This window comes from Perognathus longimembris, chromosome 6, assembly GCF_023159225.1.
Source record: "Perognathus longimembris pacificus isolate PPM17 chromosome 6, ASM2315922v1, whole genome shotgun sequence".
NCBI lineage: Eukaryota > Metazoa > Chordata > Mammalia > Rodentia > Heteromyidae > Perognathus > Perognathus longimembris.
Window position 1 is genome coordinate 9,594,983 of NC_063166.1, and position 18,356 is coordinate 9,613,338.

Here is an 18,356-nt window from a genome sequence, read left to right on the forward strand (position 1 = left end):
CATTCTGAGCCCCTAAAGGGAAGGTTAGCAAGGGGACAACAAGGTAATTCCTCCTTCTGCAGTTCTGTGTATAAAGGTTGGGAAGGTTTTCTGGCCTTAGATGAGCACAATCTTCAGGGAATGGCCTTTGTTTCCTAAGCACAAGGTCAAGACACGTTAATAGGAAGGTCAAGACCTGCTACAGAATGACCCGATATTCTCTTGCTATTCATTTGATGGTTTCATCACCCATGTGCCATCATTCCGCTTTACCCCAGTCTGTCTCCTCCTCCTCTGCTCCTCTCTCCCCCGCTTCCTTCTCATTATTGTTCTCTTCCTCTCCTCCTCTTTCTCCTCTTCCTCCTCTTCTCCTTCCTTTCTCTCCTCCTCCTCTTCCTCTTCTAATTCCTCTTGCTCCTCTTCTTCTCTTCCTTCTCCTCCCCCCCCCCCGCCCACATACCAGGTACCACTGAGCTACTAGATACTGAGGACATGTGGAAAGCGAGAAGTTCGATGCTCTTTATCATCAGCCTCAGACTCAGGCTTTCGTTTCAGTAGCCAGAAGTGTCTTTATACATTCCAATGGGGCAATATTCTTTGGGTTTGCTCTCAAATACATCCTTATTTTAGTTTCTAAACTAATTACCTTGAAACTTTGGGAGTTCTGGGGGGGGGGGTTTGTTTGCTTTTTCTTTGTCAGTTCTGGGGCTTTAACTCTGGGCCTGGGCGCTGTCCCTGAGCTTCTTTTTGCTTAAGGCCAGTGCTCTGCCATTTGAGCCACAGTGCACTGCCAGCTTTTTTGGAGCAGTTTATTGGAGATAAGAGTCTCGCAGACCTTCCTCCCTGGGCTGGCTTTGAACTTTGATTCTCACATCTCAGCCTCCTGAGTAGCTAGGATTACTAGTGGGAGCCACTGGCACCCGGCTGAGTTCTGTTTTTTTTGTATTGTTTTTGTTTTTTCAGAGAGTAGATTTGATGATGGATGACTTACTCAAAAGCAAATGAATAAAGTAAATTTTTAAAGATATTTTTCATGTTTTGTCCTCAAGCAATGATTCACACACCATCAATATCTACCACTCCCTGACACTAATGCCAATATATTTTGCTTTTAAGACTCAATCGCCTTCCAGAGTCCTAGTTTAGTAGCACATTCATTTCTTACAATGACTACGGGACAGATAAAGTCAGCTTACTGAAGGTCAGACCTGTGATTTAATGATGTGCTGCTACCTCTAGGCCTGATAATCCCTAGTCTCACCTGATGAGTAAGAGCTTGTGGCAGGTGTCCAGAGAATCGTTGTACCCATCGGGTATGATCTCCTCCTCCGGAGCATCTTTATCAAACCAGCTTTTCCACCCCTTCTCATTACGTGATACCTAAGAGCAGCAAGCCAAGAAGCAGGCCTAAGACGACATGCAGTCAGAAGTAACTGAGTCACCTAAGGGTGTCATTACCTTATAGGTATATAGCAAAATTATTCTTATTCCACATTGACAATATCAACTGCCTTTGAGGACCAAATCTCTGAATAGCTGTTTAAAAATATCAGTGGGTAACAAATGCATAACTTTTTTTTTTTCCTTGAGACCTTCCACCATGAGACCTTAAAGCAGAATAAGGGGGAAGTCCCTCCAAGAGCTGTCTTCTGAGAGGTGTGGAGGGGATCTCAGGTTCCCAGATGCATTAAAAGGTGCCCCCCCCACCCCAGCCCAAGTGCTGTCAAGACTAATTACAGAACTGTAGAGAGCTACAGTCATCAGACAGGCCTTGTTAGATTTTTGTGTGTGTGTGTGTGTCAGTTGTGGGGCTTGAACTCACGGCCTACATGCTGTCCCTGAGCCTCTTGGCATTCAAGGCTAGTGCTCTACCACTTTGAGCCACAGCACCACTTCCAGTTTTTGAGTAGTTAATTGGAGATAGGAGTCTCACAGGGACTTTTCTGCCCAAGCTGGCTTCAGATGGCGATCCTCAGATCTCAGCCTCCTGAGCAGCTAGGATTATAGGCGTGAGCCACTGGGGCCGGGCTCGTCAGTGCTTTTTAAACTTCCAAATAAGCCCGAGCAGAAAACAGCAAATGTTCATGCCGCAGGGACTCCAGGCCGGACCTACAGGTTGGCTTTGTACTTCTATTGTCCCGACTTTTTAATGTGGGCACAGATGCTGCCCACAGCGCCCCCTGCAGGCCACACAGAGGCCCAAGAGAAGGATGCACAATGAGAGAACAGCTGAGTGTCCCCCACCTACTGGCCTTCCACCTGCTGTGACTCCACCATAATGGGATGGCAACGGGACAGCGCCCAGCCCCTTTCCACCACCTCATTTCCCTGCCCTCACCTACCGGTACAGACTACTTCCAGGCACTGCACAGCACAGCCTGGAATGCCAAGGCAGGGCAGCCACTGGGTGAAGTTAATTTTGCCGCAGCCCCTCATCCCCACGGGGCTAGGAGACTGCTCTGCGTCCTCCCTCCGTCTCACAGACGGGCCAGACAACTGGCGGGTCCCTGCTGAACTCGTGAATGGCTTCTCTACTGCTGGCCCAATGGTGGCATGAGAGAAGCAAGAGAGACATAACTCACGATGACAAGGCTACGCTACAGCGTGACCATCTATTGGCTACCAGCCCTGGTGGAGCAATGAGCCTCTTTGAAGCTCTGTTTTCTCATCTGTCAGGTAGGATGGCTACCTGCCATGAAGGTGATTGCAAAGAACCTTGGCTCCACATTGGATCCACTGCAAATGAGGAAGAAACCTTCTGTATAACCCAGGTTGGCCTTGAACTCACAATCCTCCTGGCCCTCCTGGATAAGGGGATTGCAGACAGACACCACCTCACCCACATGAATCCACAGCCTAGCGTTGAATCCTTTGGAGGAAGGGATTGTCAAGAGGAGGCCTGGGTGGAAATGGCCTGGATGTGCCCGGGTTAACGGATCTGGCCCTGTAGCCAGCCCTTTGTTACCTGGTTCATAATTTCTGCAAATTGAGGGAGTTTGCTCAGCTCTACCAGGTTCAGCCACGTCATGTCGAGGATCCAGCGGAAGGGCTTGGGAGGGCAGGCCTTCAGGTCCAGCGCGGCGCCCCCTGGGGACACACGTCAGACTCAAAATCAGGTCAGCTCAGACTTCTCATTTTGAGAAATTTATTTCCTAAATAATAAAAGCAAGATAACCATGTTCCATAAAATGTGGGGAAATTGGGGAAAATCACCATATTACAGAAAATGTGGTTATCTTTTTTTTTCTTTTGGGTACATTTCCTTCAAGTCTTGGTGCCTTTGTTACTGATTTATGCCATCTTATAAAAGACAACAGCGACTCTTTGTCATCTTTCCCTGCAGAGAATTTTTCTCAGGTGGCTATGGCTGTTTGCCTTTTTTATTTGTCTTAACTATCCTAAATTTACCATTTTTATATCATAAATAGGTTTGGGATTTTTTTTTCCACATGTGATTCTTATAATCACCTCATAGTAAGAAGCGTGCTATTCAACATTATTTCTTGCCTAGTGAAATTGATGGCAAAGAGGAAAGAAGGCAGGGAAAGCAAGGAACAGTCGGGGGAACGGAGGGAGAGAGGAAGGGAGGGAGGAATATCACACATGCTAAAGAATGACTACTGGTCAAATCATTTATTCAGCAAGTATTTACCGAGTGTCCTCCATGTATCTGCATGATCTAGGCACTGGGGATTTAGCAGGAAAAAAAAAGCAAAAACCAAGTCTGCCCTCAGAGAACATTCAGGCCAATGGAGAATGTGAGTTACCATATCAGATCATATATTGAAGCAAATCACAACTCAAAGGAACATACCCAAGGGGAATATTTTCCTAATGAAATACCATTATATTTCAATTCTAAAAGTCCTCTATTAAACATCTTTAGTAAAGCTGTCTCCGAACTCTGGCTCCACCATTACTTAACTCAGATACATGGGAGACAGAGATGCCGGAACTTTAAATCTCATGGTGTTGGGGATTCATCTTGGCCTTAAGGGGGGAAGGGCGAGGAGAGCGCTCCCGAGACACCGCCCTTCCCCCAGCCCTGAGGCAGTGTGGAAGTGAGCCACACCTATCTCCTTCTGGGTCCGGAACCAGAAGGGGTAGCTTTGAGACCATCCCCCACCTTGTGCCAGCGAGCACATGTGCTCCCCTTTTCACAGGCTTTGCCCAGAGGGTGGTACTATGGGAAGTGACGTTAGCCCATGAGGGAGGTCCTTGGGAGCTGCTCTTGGATGGACAAGCTCGCCAGCCTATCGCCAGCTCCTGCTCAATCCTCGTCATCATCATTATATTACTGTAAGGCCCTCCCGATTAAACCGGATTGCTCTCCGAAGCGTCTCTGAGATCCATCTGCACCTGGCTTCCTTGGTGGGTAAGGAGGGAGGAAAAGGGGATCTCGTTCAGCCGCGTGCACTTTAAGCTTGCCCGTGTCCCTTCGCTCCACCTTGGCCGCCCGTGGGTCGGGCGCCCAGGGGAGAGGGTGAAAAGGGGAGCACTGATAAGGGAGTAAGCCTAGCATCCCCACACCAGGGGAGGTAAATCTAGCCCGGCATCATGGTCCTTGTTTTAACAATTCCTCGCATCTTTCCACTTCACATATCTAAAAAACCCACACAAACCAATGTGGGAAGGGGAGTAGGAGACTGCAGGTCCCTGCTCACCTAACCTAATGTCTTCCTGGGGGTGGGGCAGGGGGTGTAGGGAGTGAGGAACATTCGCATGGGGAAGACTGATGCTCAAGTCCGCAGAGCATCATGGGAACCTCCCCCTCACTGCACCGCCCCCCCAGTGCCACAGTGCAATTGTGGCTGGTGAAGCTATCATGGGAGAGCACCACCTGCCGTCTGCCAGACACAACATCGCCACACACACACAGACACACACAGACACACACACACACACAGCATCCCTCTCCTTCTTGGTGGTTTACGACAGCTAACCTACCTTGGTGTTTTCAAACACATGGCATCTTTGAACAAACCCAGAGTCATTACAGTTGATCAAGCTGCCCCAAGGACCCTGGCCATGCGGCTCAGAAGCTGCATTAACTTGGTCAGGAACACCAGTTGCTCTCTGTGTCCTCATCTGTCTAATGGGTGTCACCATAGAATCTAATTATCTGTCCAACTCTAAATCTGTCACGCTGTCAATGGAGTAGATGAAATCTTGCAGTCTATGGGCTGTGAGTGTAGAAAGCCAGAATGGTCTCAGGCCATAGGAAGAGCTATGAAATCATTAATTAGCATTATTAGTATTTTAACACTAACATTACACATACACACATGCGCATGTGTGTGCCACCTGTAGAAGTCCCAGGTGCAGCCCCAACTGAAAGGTATGAACAGACTGCCAAAGTGTCTTTTCCTTCCAAGGTATATACAAAAATAAGAAATCTTTCTAAAATAACCAGACTGGGAAAACGAGTAGATGAAACTCTCTCTAGTACAGAATTGCCCCTGGTATCTATTTCATTTTTCAAAGCGCCCTGACATTCTTTACTGAAGAAGAAAGTCAAAGGCACCTTAGACACATTTCAGAAAACAAGGAGTAATTGATACATAAAAACTTGCTCTTGGGAAATCAAATATTGCTGCCACAGTAAATAAACTGTCTTCCTCCCTTAAGTATTATGCTCACAATGACTGTAAAAAAGACATGAACTAAGAGCCATATTTTATATTTGTGTAAAAACATTAAAAACCAAGTCGTACCGTCTCTTTAAAAATAAGTAAAAAAATGAGCCAGTTCAAAACTAAAACAGATGGTACAATGAACCAGTTTCAACACAACCCACTCTTCTTAGTGCTGAACTGATTGTACTTCTGACAATCAACCTATCACCTGATTCTAAATCAATCCTTTTAAAGTACTGCTCTATTCATGCAAGATCCCTCTCCATAAAAACAGCCCATGGCTCTGTGTTCTCAACTAAATGAACCCCAAACTCCTCTCATTGGCTCTCCTGGCTCCGTACAATCTGGTTTCTCATGGACTCTCCAGGGTTTCTGAAATCTGGTCAACTATGTAGCCCAGATGTGCAGCCATCTTTATTTTTCTGGGATAACCCTGATTCTCCTAAGGAATTCCCTCTCACCTGTATGGCCACAGTTCTCAATCTGATTTACTTATCTTCTGTCAAAGAGGCTTCTGCTTCTTCAGGTCGAAACTGTAGCCTGGCTGACGTTACCCAGTGGATTGTGGGGAGACAAGGGGGTTCTTCCTTGGGAAGGAGGATGCCTCAGACCTATCATGGCCCTCCCGCTTCCTTGTCACCCCCCTCCCAGGGTGGGGCTCGAGATCCAAGCGCTTTGGATGTTACTGCTTTCAAGATTCCCACAGGATTCAAGGCCTCTGGCTCAACAGCCCTGGGGAGGTAGCCCTGAGTCCCAGTGAGAGCTTGTGTCTCTCAAATTCACGAAGTCTGCATTGTCACTGGGCTGTTCACCAACATTAGGTTACCCTGTCTTCTGAGAAGGAGGTGGTGGGTGTGTTTCTCTGGTCTCTTGGAAGTTAGATGTGTGTCTTGCTTTGGTCAAGAAAATGTGGGAATAAGTAACATGTCACTTTTTGGAGCCAGTATACATTTGCTTTCCTCTTCCCTAATAATTACAGAGGTGAACCTGGATTTCTGGGCAACTAAAAATGAGATGCTGGAGAAGAAGTTCGTAGTACTGGACTTTTGTGGCAGCAAAACCTGGCCTATTCTGAAGCCCCAAGGTCCCACTTCAAGAGTCTCAGTCTAGCTTCTCTTTCAATCAACCAGACCCAAAGCACACAGGCCAGGAGTCTCAGGTGCATTTCCAAATTTCCAGCACCTTCTGGAGGGAAGGAGGGAGGGAGGGAAAAGAGGAAGGAAAGAATGAGGGAAGGAGGGAGGGCCGGCAAGATTATCAGAAGCAAAACTTGCCTTGGTAACAGGTTCTAAGGTTGAGTAACAATAAACATGTCAAGTGCAATTACATAGCTAAAAAGAAAAGTCACAGATTACCACCTACGTGAATCATACGAAACCAGAGAAAATTAATGGAAATTAGAACTAAAAGACATTATAAGAAGAATAGCACCTTCATAGGGCACAATTCCCTAGCGCATCACAAGAATGGGTTCAGGGCGTACCGAAAAAGCATTATCCTTTACACACCCATGTTCCAAACTTCTTACCTTTGATGAGAGCATGAAATTCCCGGGGCTTCACGGTCCCCCTCTGAAGGTCGATCTTCAGGGTCATGAGGAGGACGAAGAGGAACTTGTGGTTTTCGTACAGGCCCCTGACCGAGTATGTAAACACTTCGTACGTCAGGTACTCGATGATATTGGTGATTCTCTTTTGAGGTAATGGAGACTTTTCAGATCTGCGAGGGATTTTCCAAGTCAAAGAGGTCGGGAGCTGATTGTGAATGAGTGGAAATGCCACCGAAGCGTGGCCCTTCCCACTCCGGAGCAGCCTGGTGGGGGCGGCCAGCTCACCTGGCCATAGACTGGTCAAACAACTTGAGGAACTGGGCCAGCGACGTCTGGTACATGATGTTGACCATACTCATCTCTGTGATGAGGAAGTAGAGGATGCTCCCCCTGGTGGCTGCCGGCCGGAACTCCTCCTGGGCCGTGTTGATCTTGATCTCTGTTTCGGCTGCCACGTGCAGCTTCTCACTGACCTCAGCGGCCGTCTGCTTGGTGGTTCTCAGGACGCCAATGAGAGACTCATCATCTACCAAGGAACCTGAAAGTCCGGACGGGAGAAGTGTGGGCACAGAGAGAATGGACGGAAAGCAAGCAAGACCCCCGGTGCTTACGAAGTCATGATTTCCAACTTGAAGCTAGGTGTGCCGGTGGATCGCACCTGCCATCCAAGCTACTTGGGGGATTGAGGATGGAGGAGGAAGGGAGGGAGGGAGGGAGGGAGGGAGGAAGGAAGGGAGGGAGGGAGGGAGGGAGGGAAGGAGGGAGGGAGGGAATGGAATCACATGCATATAGCAATGAAGTCAATTTAAAACATGGAAAGCCGCTTTTGATATGCCAAGTTCGTTTTTTTAAAATATATATATATATTTTTTTTGGTACCGAGGGCCTCACACATGCTATGTCCATACCCACTTTTAAATTTTTTTCACTCTGAACAATACAGATCAGGCCGGCCTATGACTTTACAACCCTTCTGCCTCAGAATCCCAAACAGCTGGGGTTGCAGGTGTGCGCTACTGCGCCCAGCTCATCTTTGAGGCATAGTTTTAAGAGGTTAAGTTTCTCTTTTCTGCTTTTAATCCAGAGATTCAAGTGCCGCAGTAGAAATATTGAAGACTAGATTTTAACAAATCTAGGAATCTAATGAGGCCGTGGTGATTTGCCTATACTAGAACAATATGAGATTTGTTGACATTATTATTATTTTTAGAATAAAATGTTTTCTACTATCTTGTGGAGAGATTTCATCCCCACAGCGGGGGGGGGGGGGAGTTGCTATGGTGATTTGAGCTGCCCAGAGAAGAGCCCTGCCCTTGGCTTTTATGAGAGAAGTCAAGTCAAGATAAGTCAGGTTCTCCTCATTGGACTTAGCATGTCATAACCCACCACGTTGCTGGCTGCATTTCAAAGCCAAATGAAAGAATCACCGTAGGAAAAGAATAGATTGAGCACATTAGTTTCCTGTGGGCGAGCAAATGAGCCTATTAGGGGTTTCCTAGCTCTACTGGGACCCTTATTTTTCTCTGGAGAGAGCAATTATATCAAGGAAACGGTTTTATTTCCCAGGTGCTCAGCATCTGGCTGCTAATTCCAAAGGCAGATTCTCACTGCAGCCCTTCTCAACAGCTAGCTAGAAGCCACCTGGATGGGTTTTTGTTGTTGTTGTTGTTGTTGTTATTTTCCCTGGAAACTGGTCTATTTCCTGACACCTGCAGTCACGGTGAAGGGCATTGAGAAATCTGTCCTCGGGATCCGTTATTGGATTATTTCTTCACATCACGATCGATACCTTTGGTGGCGCTCAATTTATACAGCAGGTTATCTTCAAGTTCTTTCATCTTCCGCTTGTTAAAAGTAACATCCTCCATAAGTTTAACCCTCTCAGACTCCAGTTCCTATCATTGAAAACAAAACAGTAAATAATAACAACATCACAATTGTAGTTGAAAGGTTGAAAGGTTCAACCACGGTGACTACCATCAGTTACATCCAGACGTATTTTTGTTTCTCTGAATAATTAAGTCTATGTCCACCGACAGTAAGATTCTGTAGTACTGTATACTGAAATACTCAGCACCAGTACCACCACCACCACCACCCCTGAACCTCTATTCTCTCTCTAGCTCCATGCAAAAAAGTGCACCATTCTCTGTGCCCTCTTCTCCTCCTGCCCCTCTGAGAAACACAAACTCTATCTACAGAAAGCAAGGCCTTGGAGATACCTAGGAAGATACCAAGAAATAAAGGGGGAGCGCCCAGGCCAACCGTGAGCTCTTGGCATGGGTCCGGCCTAGCCCAGCACCAGGACCAGGTCTGGTATAGGAGAACTCACCGGTGCAAATTCCTTTGCCACTGACGGGCAACTCCTTGGCCAGCGGGGTTATGGTGGCTATTTGGAAGGCTTCCTTCCTACACAAATTATGCAGCTTTAAAATTCTACGTGGGGCTGGGCACCAGTGGCTCATGCCTATAATCCTAGCTACTACTCAGAAGCCTGAAATCTGAGGATCAGGGGTCAAAGCCAGCCTAGGCAGTTGAGTCCATGAGACTCTTCAGAAAACTGGAAGTGGATCTGTGATTCCAAGTGGTAGAGCGCTAGCGTTGAGCAAAAGAGCTCCAAGACAGTGCCCAGGTCCTGAGTTCAAGCCCCATAGCCAACAACAACAACAAAAGTATTCCTGGGAATCATTTCAGAGGTCCCTAAGTTTGTAAAATGAATACAGTGAACATTTCTAGACCCTTTATTTGCATCTCCCAAGTAACTCTTTGGCTTAACTCTTATCTCCACCTACTCTTGCTGCTGGAGGTGGTGATAAGTTGTTGAAAACTCTCTTCTCGCGATGTCATGATCTTTACCACCAGACACGTTACCACATCTCCCAAGGGCCACATTCTGTCACATAGCCAGAACCCAATGTCTAAATCCAGAAACTGTAACATCAACACAACTCCTGTTAGCGTTTACCTGTGCGCCCATTAGACAGGACAGCCTCACGGAGGAGCTGGGCCCGAGAACTGTGGAAGAAGCCTCAGGTTTGCTGGAAACAGATCCAGCAACAAGGACAGCAGGGACAGTGCTCTGTCCACACCACCAAGCCGGCCCCTTCCCAGGGCCTGCCCCAGGGTGAGACCCCTGATACAGAGGGGGTACGGGGGGGGGCTCTCAGAAAGTCCTGTCATGTCTCCTTCCCTTCTCCTTGCGCGTGTGGTCCTGTTTGTGCCTCCTCTCTCCCCGTCCGCCCCTCATCCTCTCCTGTCCTCCCTCCCTCTCTGTACGCCTCTTCCTTCTTATGATTTCTAACCTTGTCTTTTCCTTGAATACTAAAATCAATTATATTTAAGCAAACGTCGACTTTCTTGTGCTTTATGCAAATATATTCAATGTATGCAAATATAGTTTATGCATCACATTTAATGTTTTCTGAGCATTACCTCCAAAATTAACTTAATCTTAAATCTATCTCTTACAGTCTTCCAAGGCTCAGCAGTTCCTTGTTCCTTGAGTGCCCGGGCTCTGCCGGCAGGCACCCCGTGACTAGGGGGCCGCAGTGGTCACCCACCCGCCCACCAGCCCGCACAGGGGGCGGTCAGTGCGAAGCCCAGCAGCCAGGAGCCGTTTTCCCCTGAACCTCAGTCCCCAGACATCGTCCATCTATACACACCACCCCCATACGCACCAAGGCCGACACACAAGAGTGTGTATGTGTGTATGCGGTGTAAGTGTGTGGTGTGTATATGTGGTATGCATGTGTGTGTGGCAGGCATATGTATGCAGTGTGTCCCGGGGTGTGCCCTCTGCCCTCTCCTCCTGTCCTCCCTGCCCCCTCAGACTTGCTTCTGGGTGAGGATGACCCTCGACCCTCCGCCCTCCGCCCTCCGCCCCGGCACGCACCTGCTTCTCGGTGAGGATGACCCTCCGCAGCAGCTGGTTCTCCAGCCCCTTCATGGTGACGGTGAAGTCGATGACGGAGGTCTTGGCGTTGATCTCGGGCGTGAAGGCCGGGTTGGGCAGCTTGGTGGTGATGTACAGCTTGAAGGTGTCCATGATGTCACACTCCTTGTCGCCCACCTTCACCTGCGCAGACCGGTGTGCCTGAGCGACCGCTCGCCACAGCACCAGAAATCTGGCCCCCGTGCGGCAGAGCGCTGACCACGAGCCAGGCTGTGGAGCTTGAATGAGCTCAAAGGGAAGCTGTCAACATTTTACCACTGGTCTTAAAAAATAAAGCCTGATCATTTGCCAGTGATTTAGATCTGTGGTTCTGCCCAAGATGCCGGGCTTGGCTCTGCTGCTCAAGGCTGGTGCTCTTACCACTTGTGCCACAGCTCCACTGCTGGCTTTTTGCTGGTTAATTGGAGCTCAGAGTCTCATGGGCTTTCCTGCCCCCTGCTGGCTTTGAACCTGGGTCCTCAGACCTCAGCCTTCTGAATAGCTAGAATGACAGGCATGAGCCACCAGCATCCCACTCTGCTGAAGATGGCTTAGGCCATAATAGTAAGCAACTCAACTGCAAGGATTACTTCAGGCAAATGGTGAATAAAGGACACATCTAAGGTTTGAGTGCAACATTTCGTCATTATCATTCTCACCAATTGTTTCATGGCATAGAAGCTGTGATTTTTCTTTTCCAGATGAGGAAACGGTTTGCTATTATAAAACTTCATTATACTTATAGCAAGTATTATGTTGCATTCCACAGTCATATCTCAAACATATTTGACAACAAAAAAGTGTATAATTTTCTAAGAAAAAAAAAGCCAACTTTTTTTCATTTCCAAAGTGATAACATTTACCTTAGGCATGGCTATTTGCAGTACACTGGAAGACAATCGTGTTGGATTTTTCGCAATCTAAATCTCAGGTGGAAGTTATAGCATTTTACAGTGTCTTTGATTTCTAGTTAATTTCAATCCTGCACGTGACAAAAACCAAAGGCCAAGGTTGCATCCCAAGCACCATGCCTTCACACCAAAGGAAAGAATCTAGAGGTTGGACTGGGGTTTGAGCTCAGAACTGGGATTTGAGCCTAGGTTTCCTAGGCTGGCACTCTCCTACTTGAGTCACACCACCAGCCTTGCTTTGCCCTGGTTATTTTGGAAATGAAGTCCAGTGAACTTTTCTGCCTGAGCTGGCCTCAAACCTTGATCCTCCAGATTTCAGCCTCCTGAGTAACTAGGATTAAAGGCATGAATCAATGGTGCATAGCTTAAAAAAAAAACAAAAACAAACAAACCCAAAAGACCCTCAAAACAGAGGCTCTGTAAATTCCTTTGGCATGTTAAAGAAAGCATATAAACAATCCAGACGCAGAAGACAAATATTATATATGATCTCACTTAGAGGGAATACCTTTAGAAGGTCAAACTTCTAGAAGCACAGGAGGCAACCATGTTCACCTGGGGGTGGAGGTGGGAATGGGGAGGTGTTGGTGAAAAGGCACACACTTTCATCTGCAAGATGGACAAGTTCTCCAGATCTAAGGCACAGCATGGCTGGCAGCAGATCTATTAATTAACTGGATTATGGTTACCATTCCATCGAAGCATCACGTTAGACACTTCACATATATACAAGCTCCATCAATATAATAGTTCAGTGCTGTTTAAAAAAAATGTGCAGAGTCCACAGTAGCCAAACAAATCACTCAGATTTTGTTCTCAGCTCCCTTATCGGAAACAGACAAATTCTGCTTCGGAAGCTCAGAGGAGAACTACACCAATTCTTCACAACATTCACTGAGTTTCATTCAATTTCCCCCACAAATGTTTGCAAGCTTAAGGATACACCAGAGACTCCGTAAACCAAAATGCATAAAAAATAATTCACATCATGAGCATCAGAATTTTACAAATAAGTCCATCTTCGCTTAAAGAGAACATGCACATTCTTTACTTATTCACTGATACTTGAGTACAACAAGGAGGCCAAAGTGGAACAAAAAATTTTAGTCGGGGGGCTGGGAATATGGCCTAATGGTAGAGTGCTTGCCTCATATACATGAAGCCCTGGGTTCAATTCCTTAGCACCACATATATAGAAAAAGCCGGAAGTGGCGCTGTGGCTCAAGAGGTAGAGTGCTAGCCTTGAGCAAAACGAAGCCAGGGACAGTGCTCAGGCCCTGAGTTCAAGCCCCAGGACTGGCAAAAAAAAAAACCCAAAAACTTAAGTCAGAAATAATACCAAAAAAAATTAAAAGGAGAGACTAATCGCAGTTAAAAGAGAATCTCAGAAAACAATTCATATTACCATCAATAACTGGAAAGAATATTTCATAGCTTCCAGCAAAGTGGATAAGTTTAGACTGAAAATTAATAATGAGAGCAATGGACAAATCAATATCTATTTATTAAAATGCTATTTTCTCTAGTGAAGAAATTGGGTTTTCTTTTTAAAGTATGCACATGACTTGGAAAAACCTAATGTTTTCAGAATTGCCACAAGTATTTTTTCCTGTGTAATGCTAACATCCTGTTATTGAGATCAGAAGTCTGTTTCCTTAATATGTCACTTAGTTTTAACTAAATGACCACTCTTAGCAAGCCACTTGTCTCCTCTGTGATTTTTTATAAATTAAAACCTGTATAAATTATAAAATTTTATATTTTATATTTTTATAAAAATAAGTTATCAAAGTATCACATTGTACCAATTAGTATAATTTTTTAATGTTTTTATATATCAGTTAAAAAAAGTAAATTTATGGAGCTGAAGTCAAGAGAATTGTAGTTCCAGGCCACTCTGGGCAAAATGTCCAGTGAAATTCTCATCTCAGCCAACAAGCTCCACCTGATGGTATAAACCTGTAATCCCAGCTGCTCAGAGGGTATACGTAGGAAGATTATAGACGGAAGCCGCCAGCCACAGGTGAAAACCTGAGACCCCATCTGAAAACCACTGAGACACAAAAGGACTAGGAGTGTGGCTCAAGTGGTAGAGCACAAGGCCCCGCGTTTAAACCCCCATGCTAACAACAAAAAAAAAGAAAAAATGAGGGGAGGGAGAACTTAAATTTTAAAAACTTTTAGCAATTTTGAAATGTACAATACATTGTACCCTCTAAGTCTATATAATTGTTAGTTTCCAATTAAAGACAAGCCAAGTGATGGCTGCCACTTTGAAAGAGAAGAAATGAGGACCACTTTTATGCCTGAATAATTAAACAAAAACACAAAACAACGGAAAGGAATCCCGCGTGGGGTTGATTTCCCAGTGTACTATACACTACCACCAGAAAGCAACCGCTTTCACTGCTATGCTCAAAAAGATAAGTAGATGTCACCCTTGCTCCTCTCTTCCAAGAGGAAAGCTCACCTTGAAGCTGGTGCCCGACTTGATGAAGTTTTTCTCTAACACGTTATCCAGGGCGGGGTCCAGCTCTTCCCGGATGTCCTCGATGAGGAGGGGTCGGCCCAGGGACAGGCAGTCCTCCAGGTGCGTGCGGAAGTACTTGTGGTTCAGAGACGTCACCTGAAAGCCAGGCACGCCTGGGTAGCGAATGTCGTGGAGCCCGTCCCTTTCCCCAGGAAGAACAAAAGGCAGGCTGGGCAGGGGACACAGGGAGCCTTCTTTATAAACAAATAAAAGCTACAAGCCAAATGCATCTCAACACGCGGCCGGGTCCTGGATTGGGGACACCCTGATGGACAATGCCATCTCCCTGGTCTGCAGGGGAGACTCCGGCAGCCTCCCGAAGCCGGCGTGGCCGAGCTCGGCCGCTGACAATGGAGGGAGCTGTCAGGATAAACCCTATTAAGCTTACGTCGTCGCTATCCTGCCCCGGTCTACCCTCACTTTAGACTTGACCCTGCATTAGACTTCAAGGCCAACACTGAGCTGGGGCCTGCCGTGTAGGATGAGTACCTAAATGGCCTCTGCCTCTTTCCCATGAATCCACATTTTCAAGTGACCAATAGGAAAGCCATATTCAACACTGGCAAAGGCAACAATAGGACCGGAGAATGAACAAGATGAGAGAGAGAAAGGTCGAGAGAAAATGGAAAATAACGACCATAACCAGGGCTGTTGCCCCATGTGGCTGTTAGCAAAGTTCAACAAGCGAGTATCTGTCAGAGAGATGATTCTGTAGTGTGGATGTCCTCATGGGTTCATAGACCAAGGGCTCATTGGATAGCTGAAGAAGCAGAGTGGGGGCCGTTAGGTCATGACGAAGGTGACTTTGAAGGAGATACCGGAACCCCAGCCCCCTCCTTCCTCTCTTTATTTCCCTCCTATAGGTTTGTGTAGCTAAGGTTTAGTACCCAGTTGGTGGTGCTATTTTGGGAGGTGACAGAAGCCTAAAGAGGTGAGGCCTCAGGGTAGGAAGTGAGTCATTGGCAGTGTGGCCTTGGTGGGTGTTTCTTGTCCCAGGCCCTCCCACCTCCCTGCTTCCTGTCTGTCATGAGGGGACCTAGCTCCTCCACCACAGAGTCCCCCCACCATGAAGTTCCACCCAAGTGCCCGGAGCCCAGCAACCACAGATGGAGCTCCCTGAAACCAAGGGCCAGGCCCTTCCTCCGTCCTTTAAGCTATTCTGTGTGAGGTAACTTGTCAGAGTCACACAAAAATAACCAACACACCAGCCACACAGTGAACCTTGTCCCAGGTCCAAACACAATGGAGCCAACCAATCAAGGACTGCAATCTCCAAACCTGTGAGCCAAAATAAGCCTCGGCTGCTTCTCTCAGGCATCTGTTACATTCATGGGAAGCTAACACAGGTGGCAACCTTATGACTGGTAAATTCCATACAAATTTTGGGGGGAAAATATCATTTCCAATGCGCCAAACTGTTACATACCTGCAAATCATTTTCTTTTTCCTTCGATTTAATCCAAGTTTTGCCCTGAGTCTGTGGATCTATGAGGAGTGGGTATCTGGTGGCCTTTGTCACAATAATGCCATTCTGAATTGAGAGGTCATCTCCCGGAAGTCCTTGCAAGCCCCACTCACCAATCTGGTTAACAGGAAGTGAAAAGGGCCATTCAAGTAAGAAAAAGGATGTTTTCCTTAATAATTAAGAGTTTCCATAATGTGAAAAACAAAGTTCAAATTTGGATCTATTTCTTTCCCTTTGAGACTGTTCATGTGGTATTGAGAATTAAATAAAAACAGTTGCAAATATGAACCAAATAACATAAACTTAAAAGGGGGGGTGCTGGGAATGTGGCTTAGTGGTAGAGTGCTTGCCTAGCATCATGAAGCCCTAGGTTCAATTCCTCAGCACCACATATACAGAGAGAGCCAGAAGTGGCGCTGTGGCTCAAGTGGTAAAGTGCTAGCATTGAACACAAAGAAGCCAGGGACAGTGCTCAGAAAGAAAAGAGTCCTTTCACTGGTGATCCAAGACTCGGTTTTAAGCCTTTCCATTGCTGCATTTCCATCCTCAGGGGAAGCAGTGTACATTTCTAAGATGTACTCTGGTATGAGTTCGTTACTGACACTTACGACACCTCCTGCCTCAAATGTGGGAGTATCACAAACCTTGGTCCACAAGGTCAGTAAAATCACCAGAGACCCAGCCATGTCGCCAGTGTCCACTTGTGTGAAATGATCCCCCAGGTCTTCCCAGGGCCATGGTGAATAAGGAATACCCTGGCCCACCTCACTTCTCCGGTGCCCCCTGTTCTGCTCACACACAATTCCCTGTCAGGAAGTGTGTTCAATGCTCTTAGAATTGAAGAAGACTAATCTTTAACTTTTGAACAGACAGCATAAAATTAATGGCATCACAGCCCCTAGGGAAGCAGCAACTGGAGAGCATATTTGCAAATCAGGACTGAAACTCATAAATACAAATTGCCTAGAGAGTATGTATTTCCACTGGAGCTCTGAAAGTTATTCTGGACACCAACAGGACCTTGTGCCAAACTCCAGAGAGGAGGGCTAAGAGTGGGGCCCACAATGACTTCAGTGATACAGTGATCTAATAACCACTTGGTTATTAGACATCACAAGATGCCTTAAATGTTTGGAAGAGAGCAGGAAGGCAGCATAATGGTCCTGGGGCTTGACCTGGGGGCCTGGGTGTGTCCTTAAGCCTCTTTGTGCTCAAGGCTAGCGCTCTACCACTTGGGCCACAGCACCACTTCCAGCTTTTTCTGAGTAGTTTACCGGCAATAAGAGTCTCACGTACTTTCTTGCCGGGCTGGCTCTGAACCACGATCTCCAGGTCTCAGCCTCCTAAGTAGCTAGGATTACAGGCGTGAGCCACCGGTGCCCAGCTTACAGCAGGAATAGTTTACATAAATAATGAAGACACGAGAACAGCTCCGTGCTGGCAAGCAGGGGATTTACAAGTGATCTTTTGGTTCCCAACAGTGCCATTAGAAAGCAGGATTTTGCAGCATGCAAAGGAACTCCTTGTACCACAAAGAATATTCTGTTCTTTTTCCATCCTTCTGCTTTTTCAAAACCATCTTTTCAATGAAAAGAAAATGGGGGGTGGGCAAACAATAGGTGGACCATAATTTCTTTGTTAAGAACAAAAAGGAGGCTAAAATGCAAATGTGACAGGAAAGTAAAACTCACCGTCGGGGGATCCACCAACATGGCAATCAGATTCAGGTTTTCCGTGAAAGGAATCTTCCGGGACCTCAACTCCAACTCCCACTGCTCTTTAAGCAAGTAGTTCCTGAATATCTGATTGAAAGGCCCCAGGTAGGAGAGGAAGCCGGTGCACAGCAGCACGTCGCCCACCAGCCTGTCGGGGAAGAGCACAGAAGCCGGCACCCACTCAGGCACCTCACGCGTGGCAAGCTTTTCCCTCAAGGACCTGCGCAGCTCACAGCATGCAGTCCGCGCTGGTGAGCTCGACCTTTACCGCTGCCAAGCACGCAGAGGCCGGCATGAGATCCCCCAAATCTACAGGTCAAAGGAGGAGGTCAAGGGACAAAGGAACAAGAAACGTCCCTCCTGAAGCCACGGGGACAGAACTAGGCTCCCGGAAAACACACAGACACAACCAGACGCCCACTCCACTAGCTCTCCTTCCCTTCTTCCCTTCTAGACTTTCCTGCCTAGGCTGGCTTGGGGCTTCGATCTTCAGATCTCGGCCTCCTGAAGCGCTGGGATCACAGATGTGAGTGAGCCACTGCTGCCAGCCCCTAGTTCTCTTTTCATTCCCTCCCTTTAAGTTTTCCAAGAATTTAGATGTCAGCACCAAAAAAAAAAACCAAGAACAACAACAAACCAT

General features: G+C 46.9%; 1 protein-coding gene across 2 annotated transcripts in view; it reads right to left on the reverse strand.

Annotated features, from left to right (window-relative positions):
* Nucleotides 1-18,356, reverse strand: part of Dnah8 (dynein axonemal heavy chain 8) — a 195,825-nt gene that overhangs the window by 52,707 nt on the left and 124,762 nt on the right. For both annotated transcript variants that reach the window (XM_048347828.1, XM_048347830.1), the window contains exons 72-80: nucleotides 17,693-17,864; nucleotides 15,963-16,118; nucleotides 14,477-14,632; nucleotides 11,057-11,239; nucleotides 8,954-9,059; nucleotides 7,450-7,702; nucleotides 7,144-7,334; nucleotides 2,945-3,066; nucleotides 1,241-1,359 (exon numbers count right to left, since the gene is read on the reverse strand). In XM_048347828.1, the coding sequence (XP_048203785.1) occupies nucleotides 1,241-1,359; nucleotides 2,945-3,066; nucleotides 7,144-7,334; nucleotides 7,450-7,702; nucleotides 8,954-9,059; nucleotides 11,057-11,239; nucleotides 14,477-14,632; nucleotides 15,963-16,118; nucleotides 17,693-17,864 (1,458 nt within the window). The remainder of the gene's footprint in view (nucleotides 1-1,240; nucleotides 1,360-2,944; nucleotides 3,067-7,143; nucleotides 7,335-7,449; nucleotides 7,703-8,953; nucleotides 9,060-11,056; nucleotides 11,240-14,476; nucleotides 14,633-15,962; nucleotides 16,119-17,692; nucleotides 17,865-18,356) is intronic.